The sequence below is a fragment of the Bos mutus genome, chromosome 26 (genome assembly GCF_027580195.1).
Source record: "Bos mutus isolate GX-2022 chromosome 26, NWIPB_WYAK_1.1, whole genome shotgun sequence".
NCBI classification, from domain to species: domain Eukaryota; kingdom Metazoa; phylum Chordata; class Mammalia; order Artiodactyla; family Bovidae; genus Bos; species Bos mutus.
Genome location: NC_091642.1, coordinates 12,781,442 through 12,803,019, shown reverse-complemented (window position 1 = coordinate 12,803,019; position 21,578 = coordinate 12,781,442). Strand labels below are relative to the sequence as shown.

General features: G+C 37.3%; 1 protein-coding gene and 2 non-coding genes across 3 annotated transcripts in view; all 3 read right to left on the bottom strand.

The window, feature by feature from the left end:
• EIF3A (eukaryotic translation initiation factor 3 subunit A) overlaps positions 1 to 21,578 on the bottom strand; it is a 31,645-nt gene that overhangs the window by 7,257 nt on the left and 2,810 nt on the right. The window contains exons 2-17 of the mRNA XM_005902788.3: positions 18,486 to 18,676; positions 18,189 to 18,325; positions 17,637 to 17,800; positions 16,088 to 16,287; positions 14,751 to 14,959; positions 12,868 to 13,039; positions 9,624 to 9,728; positions 8,940 to 9,038; positions 7,598 to 7,714; positions 7,158 to 7,343; positions 6,207 to 6,554; positions 5,661 to 5,765; positions 5,468 to 5,581; positions 4,003 to 4,125; positions 3,342 to 3,495; positions 2,586 to 2,770 (exon numbers count right to left, since the gene is read on the bottom strand). Coding sequence (XP_005902850.2) covers positions 2,586 to 2,770; positions 3,342 to 3,495; positions 4,003 to 4,125; positions 5,468 to 5,581; positions 5,661 to 5,765; positions 6,207 to 6,554; positions 7,158 to 7,343; positions 7,598 to 7,714; positions 8,940 to 9,038; positions 9,624 to 9,728; positions 12,868 to 13,039; positions 14,751 to 14,959; positions 16,088 to 16,287; positions 17,637 to 17,800; positions 18,189 to 18,325; positions 18,486 to 18,676 — 2,609 coding nt within the window. The remainder of the gene's footprint in view (positions 1 to 2,585; positions 2,771 to 3,341; positions 3,496 to 4,002; positions 4,126 to 5,467; positions 5,582 to 5,660; positions 5,766 to 6,206; positions 6,555 to 7,157; positions 7,344 to 7,597; positions 7,715 to 8,939; positions 9,039 to 9,623; positions 9,729 to 12,867; positions 13,040 to 14,750; positions 14,960 to 16,087; positions 16,288 to 17,636; positions 17,801 to 18,188; positions 18,326 to 18,485; positions 18,677 to 21,578) is intronic.
• LOC138985874 (small nucleolar RNA SNORA19) lies at positions 8,032 to 8,159 on the bottom strand. Its single transcript, XR_011462836.1, has one exon. It is a non-coding gene; the product is annotated as a small nucleolar RNA SNORA19 (small nucleolar RNA).
• Positions 9,174 to 9,303, bottom strand: LOC138985875 (small nucleolar RNA SNORA19). The gene has a single exon (XR_011462837.1). It is a non-coding gene; the product is annotated as a small nucleolar RNA SNORA19 (small nucleolar RNA).

Sequence of the window (21,578 nt, the reverse complement as noted above, 5' to 3'; positions counted from 1 at the left end):
TAAAGACCTAAGCTTAGGCAGCTAAACAAAGACTTGGTGAAACATTAGAACTTCTTTTCTCAGAGCTTCCTAGGAATACAGCAGAATATCTACTGAACTAAAAAGATCAAGACTATTGTCAAGAACCCTCTCTCTTCCCGCTAAGTACTAGGACAGTAAGCACAGACAGGTCTCTCAACTTCTGAAGGAGGATGATTTTGAACTGGCTAAACCAATGAACCATTATGCAACTGTGAGAGAAAAACAAAACTTCTTGTGAGGCATACACAAAAATATAGAATATACAAACAAAAAACTTACATGCAAAGGGGAAATGATACAGTGTAAACATATTTTAAACTAAATCACCTTGCCAATGCAATTGTGAAACTGCTAAGTGATTTCTAAATAGAAAACATTGTTTAAATGCATTGGAGGCAATAAATTTAAGTAAAGCTTTTAAACAGATGTGGTTCAGACAGTAAAGAATCTGCCTGCAATTCAGGAGACCAGGGTTCGGCCCCTGGGTTGGGAAGATCCCCTGGAGAAGGGAATGGCTCCTCACTCCAATATTCACGCCTGGAGAAGTCCATGGACAGAGGAGCCTGGCCAGCCACACAGTCCACGGGGCTGCAGAGTTGGACACAACTCACGACCAACACAGGTGCTACTGCAGGAGACACAGAGGCCTTACGCCTTACGGTGTTCGGGCTTCTCCGGTGGCTCAGTCAGTAAGACTCCACCTGCCATTCAGGAGACCTGGGTTCGACCCCTAGGTTGGGAGAGCACGGAGGAGGGCACGGCAACCCACTCTAGTTTTCTTGCCTGGAATCCCCATGGACAGAGGGGCCTGGCGGGCTGCAATCTGTGGGGTCACGAAGAGTCAGATGCGACCAGCACAGCAGTGCTTGTTTTGTTTGTTTTGCACATTTTGTTTGTTCTGAAGAAAGGGAAGAGTTCTCAAAATCTACAGACTGTAAGTTTAGACTTTGAAAAGAATGGATGGTCAAAGAGCAGAGAAAAGCATGAATGCCCAACAAATATCAGGAATAAAGCCTGAGACTGCATTTCTAACAAGGGATGTTGAATACTGGCTGGTCCCCCAAATTCATCTTTGAGGACCCTTACATCATAGCAAGTAGTCAGTCACCACAGTTAGCTACCATGTTAAACATGAACAGAAAGAACTGAACACCCTCCAACTGAAAGGGAAGGGGGAGCTAACAAACAGAAACAACAACAACAAAGGATGAACACAGAACTGCAAAAGCGGATAAAAACCTTTGAAATCCATAGCCATGGGTGGTCTACCTCATCTGCTTCAGAAAAACTGAATTAACAGGATGTAGCAAATTACACACACACAAGCAAATCACACACACACAAGTGCCCAATAGAAAAAGAACACTAATAATAATTACCAAGACTAACAAAACTAAAAATCCATTCATATATTATAAAACAAACTGAAGGCTACATAACTAGGAGCAGACCCTCCAATAAAGGGAAGCACTGATACAGGTGTGGCACAGATAAAGGCTCAGAGCCATGGCAGGCAATAAACCCTCCAGCCACTTACCGCTAACCTTAAAAAACAGCAGTATTTCATTTAAAGGACAGCACAGACACACTGCAGGAAAAACAAAGAGCATGGAGGCAGATGTCACAGACACAGTAAAAGCTAACACGAGCTCAGAATAGCTAGAGCAGAAGTGACTAAGGAAACAGCAACTGATGAAGCTAACAAAACGACAGTAAACATAAAAGGCCTTGACTGCTAGGCTGTGTTTGATTTAGTTGGGCTCCAAGCAATGAGTACGACCCAAAGGAAGGTCTGAAACCGAAAGCAGAGGTGACAAGTATGTGTTATGAAAAACCAAGCAAGCCACAGTATAGATGAAGGTCTGAGGCTAGGGGGAAAGATGACAACCAGGGATAAGACCTGTAAGTAATACAGGCAAAAGAAACCAGCTGAATTAAGGCAGGAGCACAGGGACACAAAGGAGGGATAGATTTGAAACAATGTGATTTAAGGAGGTAACAAAGCTACTGCCAGAAGCTATCAGATACCCTTTTTATACAAGATAAAGTCAGAAGCACTGGTCGCTTTGGACACAAATGGAAATTAAAAATAAACACTTAGACCAGCATTTGAAGCACCTGGTAATCTTGTTAAAATGCAAATTCTGGTTCAAAAGATTTGGCTCTGAGCCTGAGACTGCATTTCTAACAAGGAATGTTGAATACTAGCTGGTCCCCCAAATTCATCTTTGAGGACCTTACATCATAGCAACTCCTTTCAAGGAACCAAACATATTCCTCTTCCATGTGACTGTGTTACTTTTCCTCAAATACTTCATTTCATGGGATTAGTTCTTCCTGACAAGTACTCTAAAGCCTATAAAATCCCAGCTTGCTAAGACAAGTCTAATCCCCTCCCCATCCTCCTTAGGAACCCTCTTTGGAAAGATAAAGCAGTATCAGACTTAAATCTGAACGATGTGATTCAAAACACCATGCCCAGACACTGACACACGAAGACAGCTCTGATATGCAGAGACCTGGCTGTTAACTACACATCAGGTAACACTGACGTTCGTACTTACCTTTCTAGAAAGTGAGTCATCACCAAGTCTCCTCTCCTCCTCTCTACGACGCTCCCTTTCTTCAATTTCCAACTCCCTCTGACGTTTTTTCCTTTCAACTTCTTCTAACTTCTTGACCCGCTCCTGATATTCCCGAAGCTCCTCCTCACGCTTCGCACGCTCAGCCCGCTCTCGCTCTTCTCGCTCTGCACGACACATGAGGTTATAAAATGTGCCTCCCACCCACACGTTCCCACCAGTGCTATACGTCTACTTTTCGGGTATTAGAGGCAGCATAATGTAGAAAAAAACTCTTTTTAAAAAGTTTAAAATAGTTTACAATCAGCTAAACTTGAATATCAGAAAATATTCAAGGAAACAAGTATTATCCTACTCAACACAAGTGAAGATATTAGAATCCCACCCCAACACCTGAGCATCTGCGATGCCACAAAAAGGATCATTTGAGAAACTTCACATGGCACGTTTTGCTCAATAAATGTTAATACTATACAGACTACAATGACAAAAAATACGAGGGCAAAGTTTGTGAAAGAACACCAAAATCGTTGAAATAGGCTGGCAGAGGACATTAACAGCCTCACAGGTAACACACTGCAGAGAACCAAGTCAGGTTGTCAGCACCTGAGAACTCGTTGGCTGCAGTGAAGCAGCTAATCGCCTTGGCGCCACTTTCCCGTTTCCTAAGTAAGGCTGTAAAGAGAAGACCTATTATCCACCTTGCCGCACAGCCCCAGTCTCGGTCTAAATAGTCACCTTTTAGCATCTTTTCTTCTGCCCTCCTCTGCTCTTCCTCTTCTTTTTCTCTATAGTAGGTTATCCTTCGTTCTTCTTTACGCTGCCTTTTACGTTCTTCCAAGCGATTATGACGTTCTTCTGCTAATCGCTCTTCAAACTGTTTCAGTTTTTCCTGTAATTGAATGATCACCAAAAGAAAGGAATCAAATTATCAAGGGCTACAAAATGGCAATAAGTTACAAAAGCATGGTTAAGTCTGGTGGAACCATAAAAAGCAACCTACAAACCTAAAAATCAAATTTCCAAATAATAAGTTTTTGCGTTGTCAAATGGTTAAAACTTTGAATTGACAGTATTATCTATACATAGTGGATTTATATAAATGATTAAATCAGAGTCTAAGAGCAGGACTTTTCGATCTAGTTTTTTTTCTCTTTCTGAATCAAAGAACAAAAGTTTGTATCAAAGGCAAGTTTAATGCAGTCTATTTTCACCTTCAGAAAAAATCCTTTTATAGTGATGGCTACTTAAGTCTAGGAAATAATTTCAAGACATCTCTATTAAAATATTATTTGAATGATGATTATGTTTGCTCAAGACAGAGAATGTACCACCTCACTGAAGAATCCTTAAGGCAAAAGCTCACGAATAAAGGTTTCCCTGAAACCAAGAAGTTCACCTCATAAACAGACTGTCGTGCTGCCTTGAGCCGCATTACAAACAAATCTCTGTCTTCAAGCATTCGTGACATCCGGTTCTTATGTTCTAGAGCCTTTTCCCGTTCTAGCTGCATCGTAGTAATCTGCAAACACATGATACAAAGTTAAATTTCAAAGTGCTAATCATCTGATTATGAATTTATCCCAAATTTCTGACAGATATTCTTGAAGAAGTATAAGTATTTCCTCTGCCCCCTCCATTCTGCCCCTGCCATACCAACAGATCCCTAGGATGACAATGAGGAACAGAAGATGAATAAAAAAGACGTGGGGCATCTGTAAGAAACAGCTTTAACCCCACAGCACCATAGCATCACTAACTCAATGGACACGAGTTTGAGCAAACTCCTGGAGATAATGAAGGACAGAGAAGCCTGGAGGGCTGCAGTTCATGGAGTCACAAAGAGTTGGACAGGACTTAAGAGACTGAACAAGGACAACCACAAAATTTATGGAGGAAGAACTAAATTGTGTGTGATAAAACAACAAATACTTCATGGCTTTATTATTTACTGTATTTTCTTCTTTAAAAGCAACTGGAGGGATTTCTCTGGCCCCTCCAGGGAGTGTGGGTTTTATCCCTGATCAGGGAACTAAAATCCCAAATGCCATGAGGCAAAAGCAAAAAAAATTTTTTTTAATTTTGTTTCAATAAATTAACTTAAAAAAAAGCAGCAAATCCTCTCAAGCTTTCTCTAGTTTCGTGTTAAAAGAACTATCACACAAATTCCAACTTCTAAGAAAACTGGAAAAGATGGTTAACACTAGGCCCAGAATGACAACAATCCAATGAAACCAAGAGGAGGCAGCCAGCACAGATATACGTTGTCTCCTGCCTGTGGTTACTTTTTTAACCAAAATGAGGTCACTCATTTTTACTACAAATTTGGCCACTACAAGCATTTGCAAATGTTGCTTTTGTATTGTTAAGTACATATAAACAAATAAAACTCCTGAAGGAGCTGTCAGTCTCACACACACAGACTGTATGATTCCACCTGTAAGAAATACCCAAGGCAGACAAGCCTAGAGACAGAAAGGAGCTAAGTGGCTGCTGAAGGAGTGGAGAGAAAATGGAGCGACTGCTAATGGGTATGAAGTTTCCTTTCGGGTATGTTCTAAAATCAGATTGTTGCCCAATTCCGTATACTAAAAATGTCGATTGCACACTTTAAATTTGTGAATTATTATCTCCATAAAGTAGTTTTCAAAAAAAAAAAAGAAAGTTCAGCTATCCTTTGTACTTTACAAGTTTCATTTTTTAATCTCTGTTTTGTAAATGTCTACTGACCTGTGTGTATACAGCTACTAAAGCACAATTTCTGGTGAAATAATACAAAAATCAATTTGAAACCCTTTTCCCATTACCGGCTTTATTATACTTGCTTACAGTCTAAAAATATTACAATTAAATTAAAGCCTTACTCTTTCTTCTTCTTGTTGTTCCCACAGATCCATGTCTTTAATTCTCTGTTCTTCGTAAGCACTCTTTATCAAGGGGATTTCTTCCAAACGCTTAGCTCTTTCAAAGTAGTCAATCTGAGTATCATGAAAACAAATGTTGTTAAAAAAAATCTTTTAACTTGGCACGTTAAAGTTCACCAGTTCTTTCATTTACCTTCTTTTCTTGATTCTTTAGGCGTTCCTGAAGTTCCTTCTTTTCTTTCTCCAGTTGTTCAACCTGTTTAGCCATGATGAAATCAGGATCCAATTCTTCAAGGTCCTGAAAAAGTAACAGAAATGTACCACAATTAATAAGAGTATAAAAGAAGTGCATACCAGTCAATATGGAGCACCATTTCTTTCTAGAAATGGATCCTAAATTACTTTATTTCAAAAGGGCAAATGCTTACAATGGGTAAATTCAGGCAACAGAAAAATGTTTTAAAAAGGCTTATTTGATTGTGAGGAAAAACAATGTAATCATAACACCTACTTCTTATTCCTGTATTCTATTGTATCCAAACTCCATTTCAACAGTGACTAAAAACCGTGGAGTCACCAAAACAAATGCTTATTTCATAGACTAATGAACTATTAATAGCTGTAATCAAACTGAGCAAAATAACCAAATAACCTAAAGTAAACCAATAAATGGTGAAGAATTGTGCTTCTAAGAGACCTGAATAAAACTGGAATTTTAATTTATTAATACGCTACATACTTCAATGTCAATATCTTTGAATGCTTTGGCACCCAGTTCCGTCTTCTTGATTTGCTCCAAACGCTCACGAACAGTTTTCTTCTTGATTTGTTCATGTTCCTGTAAGATCCGCTCCTTCTCTCTCTCCTTTGCCTCCTGTCTCAGCCTCTCTTCCTCAGCCTTCCGCACTTTCTGGAGTTCAGCTTCCCTCTGCTCCAGTTCTTCTTTCTCACGCTGAATATTCAGACTCTCAAGCCGCTCTTTTCTTTCCTCAATTGTCTGACGGCGAGCCAAGATACGCTGGTGCTCTTTCCGTGAATTTTTAAGGTATGCAGTAACAGCCAACTGATGCTGTTCTTCTTTCTCTTGCTTCAAGAACAAATGCATTAAAAATATTTTTAAGTGACATAGCACAGTATCCAATACCAAAAATATTGCTACATACTCCTAATGTATTATCCTAACATGTATTTGCATTTAAAAAGAGAGGATGACGTTATTCAACTACTGGTTTCTAGCACCAAATACTATGATGCTACAACTATTCAAAGTCTTTAACAGCAATGACATAGCTGAAGAACCTTTATCTGTTAGGCCAACTTTTATCTGAACCACGTGTACTATAAAGTGTTCAAGCCAAGGAGAAAATACTAACAGAGTTCACAAACAACTTAAACAGAAAGGCAAGGCATGATCACAGTCCTCCCTATGTGGAGGGTCATCAGCTGTGGTTTGTTATCACTCATCACAGTACTCCTATGATCACCTTAACCTGTTATTCTGACCCACAGAAGGCAGCTCAATGATCTGTTATCTGACAAAGATATTTAACAAAATATCAAAAGTATCAAACACAACTAAAGAGGAAATATATAATAAATCCCTTCTCTGAGATATCATTTCAAACCTTTTTGTCAAAGACCTAAAGGGCCCCTCATAATTCCATCATCCATTTCTCCCACAGATGCATACCAGGATATGAGCTGGCTTAATGACTTCAAGTGCTTTCGCAAGTACCGAGGACATGGCGGTCAGCTGATTTCTTATCTGTTCTGAAGGCATGCTTTGCAGATGAGGACCAATTGGAGCATCTTCTCGAGTAGCATAATTCAAATCAGATCCAAAACTAAGGGTCCGAGAAGTGTGGTCAATACGAACCTATGAAAATTGAAGAGTATTATCAATAGTTAAATCTACATGCAAATATAAAGTCTTTATACAAATGAGTGACTTTGATTAAAATTTCAACTTTAAGAAAAAAAAATCCACTGAAGAATGTCAAATATCAAAGCTAGAAACCTCAATTCAGTAAAGCTTTAAAACAGTGCCACTCTACCAAAAGCAGAGAACAAAGAGTATGTGTTTTAGTCCTTAGGCCTTCCACCACCTCAGTGTCCCCCGGAAGCACCTACCTGCAGGTCGCAGTGCCGAGCTGCATCTACTATGGCCCGTTCCAGTTGGAAAGCATCAACAAAAGGAACCAGAGAAGTCAAACGAGAAAACTCAATGCTCTGATAAATTTGTGCCACCTGCATAAGAAACACAAGGTTAGTAATAATAGCTATCATTTACTCAGCCATTGTTACATGGAGTCTCGTGGAACAGTAGAAAGTTAGAAAGTTAGCCTATTTTTCAAAGAAAAGAAACTGAAGCTCAGAGTATGTAAACATGCACTGCTGGAGCCAGAATTAAAATCCAAGGCTAATGAAAAGATTATGCCATATTTCAAACCATCACATAATCCTTTCAAATCCTAGTTCCGTAAAAACAAAAAACCCTAAATGGTCACATATTTGTAGATAGAGACCTGCTACTTACCTAATGTATCTGAACATTTAATAAAACTGTTTGTCTGAAGGAGACTGGCAGTATTACTATTTAGTTATACTGCTAATTAGCCTTCAATTATTTGTATAGCACAGAAGAAATAACACTGCTCACATACAAGAAAGAAAGCAGGTCAATGACGTGCACAAATATGGAAGTTAACATATAGTAAACGCTCCCCACCACCCATGAAACAATGGAAGACACAACAGGATCATTTAAATCATACTGTAAACCATAATATTCAAACTTAAGTATAAAGCTGAACTGCAATAGTTAAAAGACTGACAATACTGGGACTTCCCTAGCAGTCAAGTGGTTAAGAATCCACGCGTCCAATGCGAGGGGTACGGGACCCATCCCTGGTTGGGAAACTGAGATCCCACATACCACAGGGTTGCCAAAAAAAACTAAAAGACTGACAATACTAGTGTTAGCAGGAAAAAAAGCTTTCTTCATTACTGGTGGGAGGGTCCATGAATTCAATCTCTGAGGATCTGTTAAAAAAAGTTTTAAATGTGTAGACTATGACTAACTCCACTTCTTAGCTACAAAAGTTACAGAAGTATGCAAAGATACTTGTAAAGAAGTTCACTATTTCAACTTATTATGGCCAAAAAAACTAAAAAATGTCCACCAATAGTCTGAATAAACAAACCATGGTACTTTTAGACAATGAAAAACTACGTAGGTATTAAAAGGAATAAGATGTACATGGCTAACTCTTTAATAACAAAAAGACAAAAGCAGCTATGAATTATGTAAAATAACTAGTTTTCAAATCAAACACATAAAATAATTTTGGTGAGGGTTAGAATTTGAGGAAGCTTTTTTCTCAGCTATTTCTAAATTTTTTAGTTTTGTGATCAGAACAATCAATGGAACATTCCCAGCTGTTCCATGAAACATCCATTTTTCCATCTTTACCTGCTGGAGAAGCCGGAGTATGGTGTTGTTCTGCAGTTGTGGAACATACTGTTGTAACTCTGGTTCCTTTTCAGGTTGCTCCCTAACCCAATTGAGAACCTATAAAATCCATTAAAAGAGTTATATTTTCTCTACAATAAATACTAAAACACTTGTGATACTTTTTCATTTTCTTCACAGACAAAATCACCACACAATGCAAAGAAATACAAAATATAACAGGAAGCTACTTACTCTTGTGTGAAGGTGACTGACAGCAATGGCTAAATTAAGTCATGCTGCTAATTTACCTCCAAAGGTTTATTTAGCACATCAGAAATATCTTTTCTCTTGACACAAAGAAAAAAGACAATGAAATGTGCACCGAATTCGAACACATAGGATAACACTCCTCTGTTAACAAATACGGGACTAACTGGGAGGTTCTGACTGACAAGTACACACTGCCGGGTGGAAAACAGCTAGTGGGAAGCCGCGACACATAAAGCTCAGCAGGTGCTCTGTGATGAGCAGGGTGGAAGGAAGTCCAAGACAGAAGAAGACATATGCATGCATATGGCCGATTTACTTCACTGTACATCAGAAAAACGGACACAATGTAAAGCAATTACATTCCAATAAAAAAGAAAATACAACGTAAAACCGTAACAGGGATGGCTACATGATAACATAACCAAAGCTTACCTTTGTGACTCTCTCACAGAGTTTTAGTGGGTTAAATTCGACTTCCAGCCAATTGTAAAGGTCTTTTACTTCTGGGACAACATATTGTAGCACATTGAATCTGACCTACAGTAAGCAAAACAAAAGGATTAACTGCTGAAGGTATTTTGTAACTGGGATTCTGAATTGATTATAAATTAAATAAAAATATCAGACTGGAGATCTGGGAAATGACTGGTATTTATCTAGCTCAACCACCTCTAAATTTACCAAAGAGAAATCCAGGACCACTATGTTGAGTCTTTTGACCCAAATTATGCAGCTCTCTACAGTGAAACCCCACAGGAATTTACAAAGGAAATAAAAACTCATCAATACAATCAAAATATGTACAAAGACAATTCATGTGGCCAACACAGATCAGTTTATTATCAATAAAAAGTAAATACCAGTTTACAAATGGCTGTATCAGAGAAAACTTATTACAGCAACACTGCTCAGAAAGCCACAAACTCAAAAGAAAAAACTCAGGACAAAACAGGCCCTGATTCACATAATATACAGAAACAGTCAAAAAAATAACAACTATATTCAATACATGAATATATCGCACCAATGAGGACATATTTATGTGAGATTTAAATTTCCTATAAAATACACAAACAGGCAAAATTAATCTGTGGTGTTATAAATCAGGACTGTGGCTACTCTTGGAGGAAATAGGAAAAAGTGGTGAATAGAAAAATCTTTTTGAGAATTTACGCAATTATACTTAGGACATGTACTTTAAAAATGTATGTTACAGTTTAATCATATTTTAAGTTGATATGTGAATAGAACTTCCTTGCACAATAAAGCTGTAGCTTGTGTAACCTGCCCTCAGGTTATGGGACATCAGTCCCTATATCAAGAAATGATAAAAACTCATCAAGAAATGATAAGAACTCAAGAAATGATAAAAACTCATCAACACAAACGGCCACCTATTCTATGGTCATTAACAAATAAATCTATAAATAACAAATCCTGGACATGGTATGGAGAAAAGGGAACCCTCTCACACTGCTGATGGGAATGGGAATCAGGGCAGCCACTAACAAAAACAGTATGGAAGTTCCTCAGAAAACTAAAATTAGAATTATCACATGATCCAGCCATCCTTCTCCTGGGCACAGACCCAGAAAAAATAATTCAAAAAAGATCCATGCACCCCTACTACTGTGAACAGCAGCACCCTTCTCAACAGCCAGGGCATGGAGACACCGAAACGTCCATCAACAGATGAGCTGATGAAGAACACACACAGCGGAGCACTATTCAGTCATAAAGAAGAATGGAGTAATACCATTTGCTGCAACACAGATACAACTAGTGATTATCACACCAAGTGAAGTCAGAGAGAGAAACACCATACGATCACTTTCATGTGAAACCTAAACTATGAGACAGAAACAGACCCACAGATAGAGAGAACAGACTTGTGCTTGCAGGGGAATGGACTGGGATGCTGGGGTTTAGTGACGCAAACTGTTACACACAGAATAGACAAACAAGATTTCCTACTGAATAGCACAACTATATTCAGTATCCCAAGATAAGCCACAATGGAAGAGAATATAAAAAAGAATGTATATAAAATTAAATCACTTTGCTGTACAGCAAATGAACACATTATGAATCAACTGTACTTGTATTTTAAATAAATCAATGTTCTGGATTTTCCATTGAGCACCCCCTCCAAATAAGGAATGTACTGAGACAGGCTATCATCATCTACTGAAGTATACTTGCTTCCCAAGCTTAACAATCTCTTAGGAACTTTTTGAGTCTGTTCCTGAGATACTAGAATCATTCTCTAGGTGATTATGAATTTAGCTACATAAACCTAATACTCAGGTCTCGACCTTGTACATAGAGTGAACTCAAGATTTATAAAATGCCTCCTGACATCTAGTTAAGCCATTCATCTGACACCAACTAGAAGCCTTCTTATAGGCATTTATTTATGGGTCCAATGAGGACCCAAACGTGAATGTCCTGCCTACTGATCCTGACCCCACCAACAGATTCCTACATCAGTATCATAACTGATCACCTTTAACATCAAGGTATGCTACATGAGCTCAACAGATATGGATAATACTTCCATCAGGCACACTTTGCAGTATTTAAAACAATTTTTTTTAATACTTATTTGCTAGTTAAGACCTCTTCCTAAATACAATGCTCTTATTTAATTACGTTTAATCCTAATTCAGGAGATGGCAATGGCAACCCACTCCAGTACTCTTGCCTGGAAAATCCCATGGACAGAGGAACCTAGTGGGCTGCAGTCCATGGGGTCGCCAAGAGTCGGACACGACTGAGTGACTTCACTTTCATGCACTGGAGAAGGAAATGGCAACCCACTCCAGTGTTCTTGCCTGGAGAATCTCAGGGAGGGGGAGTCTGGTGGGCTGCAGTCTATGGGGTCGCACAGAGTAGTACACGACTGAAGCAACTTAGCAGCAGCAGCAATCCTAATTCAGTCCCATAAAAACATGCCAACACACAAAGCCGGTTTTTATAAATGGCAGCACAATAAAACATGAAGGCATTCAGAAAGAAATATTATTTCATAGGTTAAGTTAGTTCTTTTGAAAAATTTACCACAAAGGGAACTTGTCTTGCTACTATAACAGAGAACTGTTACAAGAGAAAACTATCGCCATATACAAAGTATATTAACTTTTATCCAAACTGATTGACCCTGCCAGTGAAGGAATAAGGCCTATATTCTCTAGCATCTGTCTCTCTTTTTTCTCTTATCCTGAAGTAATTTGCTAGAGGTGTACCACAGTAAACACTAAGTCAAACTACTGTGAATCAAACTCCTCTGGACTACAAATTCCATTTAACTATCACTTGCCTGGCAGGTAACAGACACTAACATGATAAATTCCCACTGAATTAGACAGTCCAGTGTGCCCCTGAAATAAGCCATGATTGTTCTTGCCCATCATACTTCCCTTATCAAGGGGCCCATGCTATTCCTCAAAGCCAATCTGAGTCTTGTCTGCTGCATCCAATTTAACTCCAGCTCATTCAAGACAAAACATCTCACCTCAACACAGGGCTGACTTACACCAATGTTTCTCAAACTTGTCCATGCATCAGAATCCCCTGGCAATGCGTCAGAATTCTCAGCATTTAATCATAAATTATAAAACCTGATCATAGAGGGTTCTGTTCAAAGCTGTTAAAGAGTGCTAAAACTTATACCAACCATATCGTTAATAAGGCCAATTCGCGTTGGTGGGGCTTGCAGGCCTAGCAGGGTTGCAAGGCGACGCTGTTTCTCAACTATAATGCCGTCCATATCCAGAAGTCGAGCAATATCAGTACGCTCAGGGGTAATAGGGATGGAAAGAGTGGCCAAAAGGACTCTAGTAGACATTCTGGAGAACAAAGTTACAATCTGTTAAATTTGCAAATGTCGATAAGCAGAAAGATACTTCTCTAATTATCTAGTACAATATGTCAGTGATAGAATATGTACCACCACTATGAACTGGCCTCCTAAGTGTTTATCAAAGCATGGGATTAATTAAAAAAGAAATGGATTATCCTAAAATGAACCCTTGGAGAAACAGAACTTCACCCACCCACTTACTACTGTCAGTGTTTTCTAGCTAAAGAGAAAGACTGTGTTGAATGCAACACAGACACACCTGCATATACCCCTACTTCCTTATAAAAACTATTAGGGAAGACTTTAAAACTAAGAAAAAACTAACACTTAAGAGGGAAAAGTTACAAGGATCACAAAAACATACTTATGGGAGTTGAGGGCAAAAGTTAAACGTTAGCTTCCTTAAAACACAAAACTCGGGGTGAATTTGGAGCACCGGAGGACACCAGGGACTGCGGGCTCTGGAGCCCACGAGTCAAGAGTTGAAATCTCAGCTTCACCATTTCCAACTGGAACCCTAGGCAAGATACTTGATTTTCTAAGTCACAAGGTGTTGGGAGGGTTAAGGAAAATAATGCACATATAGCCAAACAGCCTGATGATTATGACAGCACTCTTACAGTCTTTTCTAACAGAAGACTATAGAAATAAAGAAAATCAAGTTTTTTCCCTTATTCCAACAAACAAGGATTACATATATAACAGATAGTGAATGGCATAATGAACACTGTCCTCAATAGTTTTTTAAGGGACTTTCCTGGTGGCCCAGTGGTTAAAACTCTGAGCTCCCAATGTAGGAGGCACAGGTTCAATCCCTACTTGAGGAACTAAGATCCCACGTGATGCTCTGTGTGGCAAAATATACATATATATATACGGAAGTGCCAAGTTTTAGTTGCTCAGTCGTGTCCCAACTCTTTGCAACCCTCATGGACTGCAGTCCACCAGGCTCCTCGGTCTAAGATTCTCCAGGCAGGAAGACTGGAGTGGGTTGCCATATACACTAGAAAAAACTCAGTTGGTTTCATGCACTGCTTACAAGCTAAGAAAAACAATTTGGTGTATGTACTTCTATTAGAGACCGAAATAACATGGTCTGCCAGTAAGAAACGGCATGTGAGCTACCTAAACCCAACTAAAATGTATAATAAAAACCAAACATGACTGAAAGTATATATGTAATGCTAAAAAAATAAAAGTCTTTAGATTGTTAGGTTATAGGCTATCTACATAAAAATACACATGCCAATTATTTACAGAGTGTTGTATAGCTGGGGGGGGGGGAAAGTTACTTGATAAAAGTACTCATTTTGGGGGGAGGGGGTCTAATCAGTTCCTAGATTCTAAATACCTACACTCAGTTAAGGAAGCTAATACCTTAACACTGCCTTTCCTAACATTCCATTTTCTCAACTGGAGGGTTGGTTACCAGATAAAAGATAGCTACCGAAGACCAAGAATACTGCCCAAGAATACCACTGCGATTTTTTGGTAGTTAACAGTTAGAAGGCGTGCTGCTGGCAACCAGTGGGAAAACCAGGGATGCTGCCAAAGACCCTAAACACACAGTCCCCTGACAAAGAAATAACCAGCCCCAAATGTCAACAGTGCAGCTGAGAACCCTAATCTAACATTATCATGCCATTTACAAGATAGTTCTTTTATATCTCAATACTATCCAACAATAAGATTCTTACCTTTGCATCTCTTCTTGTGTAAGATTCTTTCTCATCTCTCTAGATAAATGGTAAAGACGATGGAGTGTCGACGCATGAAAAAGAGCATTTCCAGATTTCCAAAATACAGTTGAGACTTTGTTATAGTAATTTGCCATCAACTGAGGCTTGGGCGGTTTTTTAGATAAGGAAAATAGCCCATGAATATCTTCCACAGCTTTGAATGCTTCCTAAAATTAGTGGTATAAATTACAGTCATTACATTCTAAACAAACAAAACAACAACAAAAATCTATGAAACTTAAAATATATTACACTTAAGAATAAAAATGGCAAATAAAATACCTTCATGTGTGGTTCTTTTTATTCATAATTTAACTATCTGATATATCTCAGAAAACTAACACAATTTCTTAGACTGCCCGTGCCTTTAAAGAGTATCGTACCACTTGGGGGAATATATTTTTAAAGAATCTGGAAGGACATAAAACACAACATAAAGGCTATTTCTGAGTGTTAAGATAATGAATAAATATTTTCTTCCTTTTACTTATCATTTTTTCCATACTAGGCATGTTTTACTTGTCTTCTATTAAAATTTTTTCCTTTAGTTCAGGTATCTTAAGGGTGTACCTGCAGAAAAGGAAAATATGGGAGAGCAGGAGATCACATTTTCATTGGCTGAAAACTACCAATTTTTAGTTTCTTCCTCTGCAATTTCAGTAAGATTTGGTGGGGGAATCAAATATATAAAAATAACTCATGAGAAAATGTCTGCAGAATCCTTAGCGTAAAAAAGTCCATGTGGACAACAAAATGCCCACTACCAAGATCTCTGATGTAGGATCCTCACTGTGCAAGCTTCCCAAGTCTGTGCAGCACTAAGAGATCCAGGGGACAGTCTCGGGCTGCATTTCTCCAACTCTCTGTGGTGAAGGCCAAGTCTGTCTTTGTGATTTCTCAACTGTTGCCATCAGTACTTAATAAATTACTATTAAAATAAGATGGAAAGACCAACTGATTTTTTTAAATCCGGGTAAACAGAGACAAAACTACCATGAAATTATTTACAAAATTTTGTAAAGGCATACTCTCTAGGCATTGAGCCACAATTTGAGCACTGAGGTCTGAAAAAGAGATTAGATGATTTGGCTTGGAATTGACAGCAGGCATCAAGAACCAAAATAACTGAGACTTCTTGTCCCAAACTCTTCCTTCTCCATTAGACAACCTCAAATCTGTTACCTAGTTACTAAAATTAACCAAGAGACACCAAGACGCAGATACTCATTAAGAGAAGAAAAGGTAATATGGGTTATTATTACTACAAAGAAAAGCCAAAATAGTTCACAACATACCTGCCACAATTCCATGCTGATAGCACTGTCCAACTGAACAAGCCTGGTTTCCAAATGCATAGACTGGCTCTCTGGATTATTAAGGTTGATTGCTGTACTTTGGTTATGGTGGCGTTGAATCTGAGACAAATGCATTCTCAAGTTGTCACACAACTTACGGAATTCGGCTTTCCGGGTATATTGGAGGCAGAATTTGAAAGCTATAAGCATAAATTGTAAAATATATTAGGTACTTTCCACCATAAACTTAGTATTTAAACAGGTTCTATTTCATGTATTAAGGTCAGTTATCTTAACAAGATTTACCAAACTCAGCATCAGTTTTAAGAAATGATCAGTTGTAACTCACTTCATGTGCCCTGAGCACCTTTTAGACACAGTCATCAGTCCTGGTCTAAGACTGAAATGGTTCTGAGAGCTAAGGAAGCTATTTAAGTTTAGGTCTAAGAGGGACTCACCTTTCAAACACTTATCACTTCAAACCCTAAAAGAGCAAAAAAATTCTCGTCTGAAATACAATTAACTCTCTTACCTACTTTACTAGAAAACAAAGCTTCTGCACTAACCGAAACGGAATAATACAAATTGGGGGTCTGTGGTAACCTAATTTCAGTTGTGCAGATGTATAAATGAACTACCTGCTCTATCATTAAAACACATAATTTTCTACTATCATACATGCAATACTAAAATAACTTCTTTGAATGTCCTTTGTCAATCCCTTAAAAAAAGAGTATTTCTATTTCAATAGGCCTGAAACAAAAGGATGCAGTTTAACTACAAGTTAATATTTAACGCAACTGTTATCAAAAGGTCCTAGTTGCCTTGTGTTAAATGCTAGCCATGTGGGCAAAATGAAACAGATTCTAATACTCCTAGTAAGCTATTCTTAGTCACGTAATCACTTAAAACTTGAATAAACAAAAACAAATGCCATATTAAAAATGGTGACAAGCTTGTGCCTAAGGCTAAAAGTAAGAAAAAGCCAAGAGCCACTCATGTCATATATAGTTAAAAGGCTGCACTGACAGGAAGATAAGCTGCAACAGTAAGGCAAAAAGACAAGATTAGGAAAACAAACTTAATACAGTTCTCCAGATTAAAAGTGCATGGAGTGTTAACTACTGGATACTTTTTACGGTGATCCTGAGTCTTCAATAAGGTTTAGTTCTATATTCAATAACACTCCGGAGCTCAGAAAGACCTTAGAAACCCAGTACATGGTTAAGTAGCTTGCTGAAGAGTATGCTATAGAGTCAAAAGTATTGATAGAATCAAGTTTGCCAGAAAGCAATAGAAAAGTTTATCTTTTCAGTCACTTACAAAACTCCAAAATGACTTTAAAAGGTGCTTCAGACATCAATGGAAAACACAGAATTACCTTGACTAATGAAACAAATTTCTCATTTAATATCCAAATGAATGCCAATCATCTAAAGAAAGAATTAAAACTATGTAAAGTAAGTACTACAGAGGAAAGGAGATTAACAGTTAAACCTTTTGCAAAACCTATGCTTGAGTCAACTTTTCAAAGCAGTTCTTGTTTTACCTTGTTGGGCAATATCATGGTAGAGACGCTCTACTCTAGAATTGTTCCGAAGAAGGTCCAAACACTGTCTGTATGATTCCCACAGGAATTTAACCCATGGAGTTAAAAGTAATCTGTCAGTACGATCCTGAGTGTCTTCACCACTTACAGCACTTAGGAGAACACTACAAAAATATATAAAAACGTTGAAAACAATTTTAGACATGGTTTCCTACTTTGCCATATGATTATAAAACCAAAACTAACAATGATCATTATAAAATAGTTCAAATTCTACCTACAACTTCAAACATACTGTAAAACTATCACTTAGTCCAAGTATTTGAATTCTTAATCTGTATTAAAGCCATTTAAATTAGTATACACCCTATCAGATGGTTTAATTTTTCACTTTTATGAACTTTGAACAGTACATGACTTGAAGTTACTGTACATTTAAAATTCCAAAGACAAGCATTCTTTCTAATAAACATTTACTTCAAATGGGGACAATGGAGACAAATGTGAAGAAAAACAATGAGAAAGATCTATTTAGCAATTTAGCCCACATACCTCTCAGGAGTTTGAATATTATCCAGATCTTCTATGTCTAAGACCATCTGCTGGGACTCTTCTTTAGCAGCTTCTGTTTTCTCCTCTGCCAATTTCAAATATGCCCTGACAACATCCTCTAGAGATTTGATGTTCACCTAGCCAATAAATAAATAAATAAATAAAACTCGTCTCCCAACAAACCAAAAAATATTTTAAAAGCAAACTTTATGGTATAAAACAGTAAATATGAAAGGTAAATGCCTCCCAAAATGACTAAAAGCACTTACTAAAATATAAAAACCCAGCTGTTCATACCTGTTGACAAATGTTCTTATACTGATATAAGCCTTCTTTAGCCAAATGGCTCTTGCGAAGATCCACACAAAGTTCCAAGTATTTCAACATAATCGGCTCGTGTATCTTTTGCCATGTTCTATGTTTCTTACTTTTCATAACATCATAAAGAACGTCCAGAGCAGGTTGCTTTTTGCCAACTTCAAGAAATTCTAGAAAAGTAAATCAGGAGAAAATTAATTATGTATGCTATATAAAAACCTAAATCTTGCTTTTTAACTTGGCTGTTTTAATTTCCCAACCTATTACCATCTCCTTTGAGGTCACAATTTATTTTTGATTTCTAACACTATGCCAAGGTAAAAAAATGAAAAACTGATACTATCTCAAATATGACCTATGCGTAAAACTAGATTTCACTCAATTCCTCTGCACCAATTATATCTAAGTTACTTTATAAAGTTCTAGAGATTCAAGTCATGAGGGTAACAATCTCCCCCTTGAATAGGCAGAAAAAGCAAGTGTAACTTCAGTCACAATGATCTGGCTGATGCATTTCTTGCTAGTTTGTATTAAGACTTAAGGTAGAAAAAACAAATTAGATTGACTATGTTCCTTTTAGATCAATGGACTATGTGGGTCTATTGCAGGGCTCTATTTTATCATTTCTCTACTGACCTGCCTAGGCTTCTGCCAATACCTCACTGTCTTGATTACTGTAGCCTGACAGAAAATCTTTAAGTCAGGTAGTGTGAGTACTCCAACTCTGTTCTTCAGTACTAGCTGGCTATGTAACACCTTTTGTCTTTCCATACAAACTTCAGAATTGCTTGTAGATACCTACAAAATAGCTCACTGGGATCTCACTGAACCTTTATAACAAGTTTGGAAGAACTGACAACAGCATTTAGTCTTCCAATCCATGAGCACAAAGTATCTCTCCACTTATTTATCCCAATCTAAACACGAGAAATAAACTGAGACAAATCCCAGCTAAGAGACAAAATACCTGACAACCAATACTCCTCAAACTGTCAAGGCCACCAACAAATCTAAGAAACTGCCACAACCAAGAGGAGCCTAAGGAGACAACGAAATGTAATGTATCTTGGGTGGGATCCTGAAATACACAGGAGACATTACAGAAAGCTGAGAACAATGTATGGACTTTTCTTAATAATAATGTATCAGCATTGATTCATTAGTTGTAACAAACATACCACACAGATCTAAGATATTTATTAATAGGAGAATCTGTGTGTGGTGTGACCCTCTGTACTATCTTTGCAATAATTCTGTAAATCTCAAACTTCTAAAATTAAAAGTTTATTTTTTAACTGAGAAAAAAATTTTTGAATGTAGAGCAAACAAATGTATACTCTTTTAAAAATTCACTGCCTAAATCTGATGGCATTCTGTATGTAGCAATATTTCAAAATCTGTTCCAACCTCAGATTTTGGGTATACTGCTTGTTTTGAAAAGCAAAAGCTCCTCCATTACATTTCTGACCAAAGTTAAAATTTATCATATTTTCTTCTTTTTTTTTTTAAACTTTCTTAATACACTTAACAGACTACGGGTGGTTCTTTTCTGGTTATGTTTAACTTAAAACTAAGTACCAAATTTCACACACACAAAAATTTCTCCACTGAAAATTTGACAATAATTTGGCAGAACACTAGTTTACGCTATAAAAAAGTTAAAACACATCTGTTTTTTAAAATCAATGTTCATTTTTCTTTAAAAAAAAAAAAAAAATCGTTGACAATTGTTTTAGGCATTGACCTAACAATGTACAGCATTATCTAAGATATAACTATTCTAGGGCAAACACAGACCAAAACGTCTCCTATCTGAAGGATTTACTTAGTAACTCATTTCTTCTTCCAATCATCACCTCTCTCAGGAATGCTGCCTCTGAACATTCCTTCCTCCAGGAAAACTATAAACAATATTTCTATTCTAGTATATTTTTAAAACTTTATACAGGAGAAATCACAAAACACATTGAAGTCAGTATCTTTTAACACAATATCCTAAATCATCCCATATTATACCAAACCAAACTCCTCACATGCAAATAAATGTAAACCCCTCTTCAATACTTCAATAATCTCAATATCATATCTGCCAATATGGGGGCAAGGCCATTTTCACTTGGGTCAATTTTATTACACCCCTCCCAATCAAAGATGTAACACTGAATACAACTAGATACTTTGCTGGAACAAGCCTTTTCTGTTTCAAGGAAAGGACCTACTTATCATCTTCCTGGAGCATGCACACACAGTTATTTTAAAATTTAACAATATATTAGTGTTTTTTCACAACTATTTAACAGAAAAAGCTTCTATCAGCCAAAAATTGGGGAGTAAGTGTTTTTACGTTTATCCTTTACATTAAGGGTATCACAGCAGCCCACCAAAATAATTTATTATATCCAATTCCCAATCTTACACTGAGGATTTAAAACCCATACTACTGTATATAAGCACTATCAATATGTTGCAAAATAGGCACCAAGAGTTAAATTTAAGAGCTGGCCCCGGTATGATGTGGTGACAAAATAACAAACTAGCCAAAAATAATTCCCAATCTCTTATTTTTAAATGACTGTGGTAACAATGTCACTTAAAAAAAATAGTAAGTCTTGTTTAGTGATAAAACTGAAAGTACTTTTCATTTCCTCAATAGCTAGTCAAATTAAGATTCCAAATCCAATACTTTCAAATTCCAAAACAATCATCTAATTAGGGGGAAAAAAACAAGTTTTTGAGGCTGTGCGAGAGAAAACTATCACACACTAAAAGCTGTACTGCAATCTTTAAAGAAACGTTCATTTCCAGATTGATATCATCTTAAAAATAAAATCTGGAATTACAAACTATTCCTAGGAGGGTAGGCATTCTTAAAGACACAGTGAGTGATCTATGTATCTACCTATAGTAAAGTTTAGGTCAGCCCTTCAATTTTACTAGGTTATTTGTGTAACAGATCAAGTAGATAAGCTATAATGTTACATAATTTGTGGGTTTAATAACAACTTTATTTTTAAGACACTGGTTGTAGAGTGTAAGTTAAAAGGCCATTATACAGTCAGAAGCAACAGAGCT